The sequence below is a fragment of the Tigriopus californicus genome, chromosome 12, assembly GCF_007210705.1.
Source record: "Tigriopus californicus strain San Diego chromosome 12, Tcal_SD_v2.1, whole genome shotgun sequence".
NCBI lineage: Eukaryota > Metazoa > Arthropoda > Copepoda > Harpacticoida > Harpacticidae > Tigriopus > Tigriopus californicus.
This window is the reverse complement of record NC_081451.1, coordinates 540,783-544,604: the sequence shown is the minus strand read 5'-3', so window position 1 is coordinate 544,604 and position 3,822 is coordinate 540,783. Positions and strand designations below refer to the sequence as shown.

Below are 3,822 nucleotides of genomic sequence, written 5' to 3'. Positions count from 1 at the left end.
GGGGCGAAAACCGAACTGATTTGTTGACATATGATCAGCATTGAAGGGTGTAAAAATCTGATTGTAGACCACCCTTTCAAAGATTTTGGAGAGCGTTGGCAATATACAAATCGGCCTGTAGTTTGAAATGTCACTCCGACTACCACTTTTAAAGAGTGGAATGACTCAGCCCTGTGGGATGTACCCAGTGATCAGAGAAATATTTATAAGTTGGGCAAGAGGGTGTATGACTGCGTCCTTAACGCCCTTTAAGACCAGGTTAGAAATTCCGTCAAAACCTGAGCTTGATTTACATTAAGAGACTCTCCAATGGGCTAAGGGGACGTTTTCTGGATCAACTCTGCCTTGTCCACATGAGAGGGTGTAACTTCCATTAGGAAAAGAATTCTACGTCAGTAATGGCCAACAGCCTGGCCGACATCTGATGGGCAGACACCTGGCTTGCCCTTTGGAGGAGGACCTCATCTGTGAGGAATTCTAAGATGGGGGATCTTCCTTTGCTCTATGGAGTAAACATGAGGCACAACGTGCCATTTCTTTACCCACATTAATTACCAATTTTTGACACTCGATTTAAAGGAAAATCGACTCTTTTGTTGGTCAAATAATTTTAATTCAAATGACACTCCGATCCAAGCCCTCTCCATCACAAGGTGGGTGGATTTAGTTTTTTAAAAGGGAGAAAAGAGTAAGTGCATTCATTATCTTTGACCTTTCCCCCTACGACGATTGATCCTCGAAGTAAAAGTTGTTATCCCGGATTTTAAGTTTGGGCGTCTGCACGCCCACCGATTTGCCTTGGCCATAATAGACGGGATTTTCGGTGAAGTGTAGGCTCTCAAGGTCTTCTTTCTCCGCGCTTGTCACATGTCTCTTGATCTCCGCAATGGCATCCGGGATCTTCGAATGCGTCAAATCTTGGCTCATGAGCTAAACGCAAAACAAGAAGATTCTCGTTAGTCCTTTTATAAATCTTTGTGATATTTTGCACTTATATGCCCCTGTCGATTTTGAATTAAGAATTTCGACTAAAGCAATCATTTAAAATAAGAACTCGTCCAACAAAATTCTCTTGAAAATTTAGTTTTGAAGAGACAGCATACTCTTCCAACCATGCTGTGCGCATACTTCAATTGCTGAGGCTTCCATCGCTTATAATAACAGATCAATTTTTAAGTAGTACATCTAGAATAGCTTATTTTGGATTAGAGTACCGAGGTACATTTCTTATTTATGATAATTATTGTTCCGTCCACCAGCCAGGGGTGAAAGGTCCTGACTTATTGAATTCCCGTGGTGAACGGAAACATGGAACTCTTGACCCAAGCACTAGGTAAAAATACCTTAATAGCTCTTGGAGATGGAGAGCACCTAGTACAAGGGCTTAAATTTCTTAGACCTATCTTAAGGCCTCCGGTTATAACCCTAATCAGGACATACAATCACTAGTTCAAGCTTCCTTTATCTGGGCCTCAAACAATCATCAATTGACTAAGGATACAAATCGTTAGCTACCTCTACTCCCCATGGTCCCCCCAGATCAATCTCGGTTGTCTGACATACACCTGGGCCAATCTTCAAGGCTAACTACCCTGCAAAATGTGGTCACTACCCTAGTCTAAATGCGTCTGTCAAAGTCGACCTCTACTCTAGAGTCTAACGACTGATTTCTGCTACAAAAGTGATGAACTTCAGATACAGTTGAATATCAGTTGCTACCTCTATTCCCTACGTTGCCAGCACGATCTCGGTCGTCTGGGAAATCACTCGACGGGATTGAAGGTCTACTAACAGAGTGACGAAGTGGCATAATCAGACTTGGCATTGTCACAGGTTCTCTTGCTTCTCTGCATGGCTTACTGGGTTTCCTACTCCTATATGATGACGATCTCTGTCCTTCGAAACAGTTCCCACTCGCATCCGTTCAACCATGCCATTGCAATGAGGGTGGTAAGCTGTGGTAAGGTTGGGAGAGATGCCAAGGATCTTGTGCAGCTCAGCCCAGAGTTGGCTAGTGAATTGGGGTCCTCTGTCGGAGATGATGTGGTACGGAATGCGGTGGCGGGCTACCCAGTGCCGCAGGAGCACCCTGGCGCATGTAGAGGCATGAGCATTTGTTAGAGGGATTGCATCTTGCCACCGCGTGAAACGATCCACAATTGTGAATAATGAGGTGCAGCCCTCAGACTCTGGAAGGGGTCCAACTAAGTCAACATGAAGACTGCCAAACCGGCGGTCCGGAGGGGGACGCTGGTCCAGGGGTGCTCGGATGTGATGGCATATATTTGAAGCTTGGCACAGATGACATTCTTTACACCATGTCCGTATGTCCTTCTTCATGCCATGCCAAACAAACCTGGCAGAGATGGCACGTTGGCAAGATCGGGCTTTCGAGTGGGAGAGGCCATGGACGGCGCCAAAAACCCGCTGTGTCCATTGAGGGGGCACAACTGGGCGAGGTTTGGCGGTTGAAATGTCACAGAGGACTGTGAAAGAGGATGCCTCGAATGGCACATCCTCAAGTTGCAGGGCCAAAAGTGCGGGGTGGTAAGCAGCAACGTCCGCCAATTCGACTTGGTCCGCAGCAAGTCGGATTGTTGGATCACCCAGAGGTCCTTGAGTTGGCGGCATTCCTCCTTTGCAACAGCAAGTTTGACCTGATCAAGGCGGGGGGCCCGGGAATGAAGTGGTGGACCTTTGGTCAGGATATGATGTTCAACCAAGTGGAGAACTTTGTCTTTTGGATGAAAGCCTGGGACCAGGAGGTCAGGGAAGTCATCCAAGATTGCTTCAAATTGATTAGAACGAACTTGGTGGAGCCCCCTTGGCATGGGGGCATTGTCTTTTGGTCATATTGGGATGGTGGAATTACTGTTGAGGCGAACGAGCTGGCGGTTTGATAGGTCAATGGCGAGCCAGTTGGCGATGAAGAAGTTGGCGCCAAGAATAGGCTGGTTGACCTGGGCAATCCAAAAATCCTGCCAAAATGTTTGTCCCCTGCTGAAGGTCAAGGTCAGGCTACGTTTGCCATAGGTGGGAATAGCCGATCCGTTGGCGGCAATGAGGTCAGCAGTGCGGGTTAAAGATTTGTCGCGGGGAGATGCGGGAAAGACAGATTCATCCGCACCTGAGTCGACAAAAAAGGAACANTATTCAATTCTTTCTAATGAAATACATATTTCTCTTACCTGAGTCATCTCCATGACGAAGGACACGCAAGAAGGCATTGTAAGATTTTTTTTATTGTAGCATGAATGCTGCAAGTGAAAATATCCAAATGGTATAGTAGCATGAATGCTGCAAGTGAAAATATCCAAATGATAGCAGCATGAATGCTGCAAGTGAAAATATCCAAATCCGACAAATGGAACTACCGAGAACGGCAGTACGGATTAACAGAAACCAGATTATAATGAAAAGTCTTTGGCAATCGGTTTTATGCATAATCCATTGACCATTTCCCCCGAACAGCTGGGGAGACAGCTGTCGTTTTGACAATCAGCTGAAAAATGAAGGTCTCGATCGTAGCAGAAAAAATAATATTTCCAAATTTCCCCAGATAGCCGTGCATGCTTAATTGTATCTCGGTGGTACTTAGTACAATTGGTGGAGGTGCGAATCCCTCTACAGGTATAGAGTTCGACTTTTTTCCAGACTTTTCATCAAAATGGCAATACATTAGCATGAATATGTGTAAGATCCTTGCAACCGAGCAGCCGCAGGCTTGCGCCGCGGCCTAGGCGACCCCAGGCCCTTGCAACCGAAAGGTTAGGTTAGGTTAGGTTAGGTCAAGTTAGGTTTTATTCTCTTCTCGAAGGACCA

At 45.9% G+C, this 3,822-nt stretch overlaps 1 protein-coding gene across 2 annotated transcripts in view; it reads right to left on the bottom strand.

The window, feature by feature from the left end:
- Window positions 1–591: 591 nt before the first annotated feature.
- The window catches only part of LOC131891375 (uncharacterized), a 36,263-nt gene continuing 33,032 nt past the window's right edge, over window positions 592–3,822 (bottom strand). For both annotated transcript variants that reach the window (XM_059240914.1, XM_059240913.1), the window contains one exon: window positions 592–930. In XM_059240914.1, coding sequence (XP_059096897.1) covers window positions 839–930 — 92 coding nt within the window. In that variant the 3' untranslated portion in view covers window positions 592–838. The remainder of the gene's footprint in view (window positions 931–3,822) is intronic.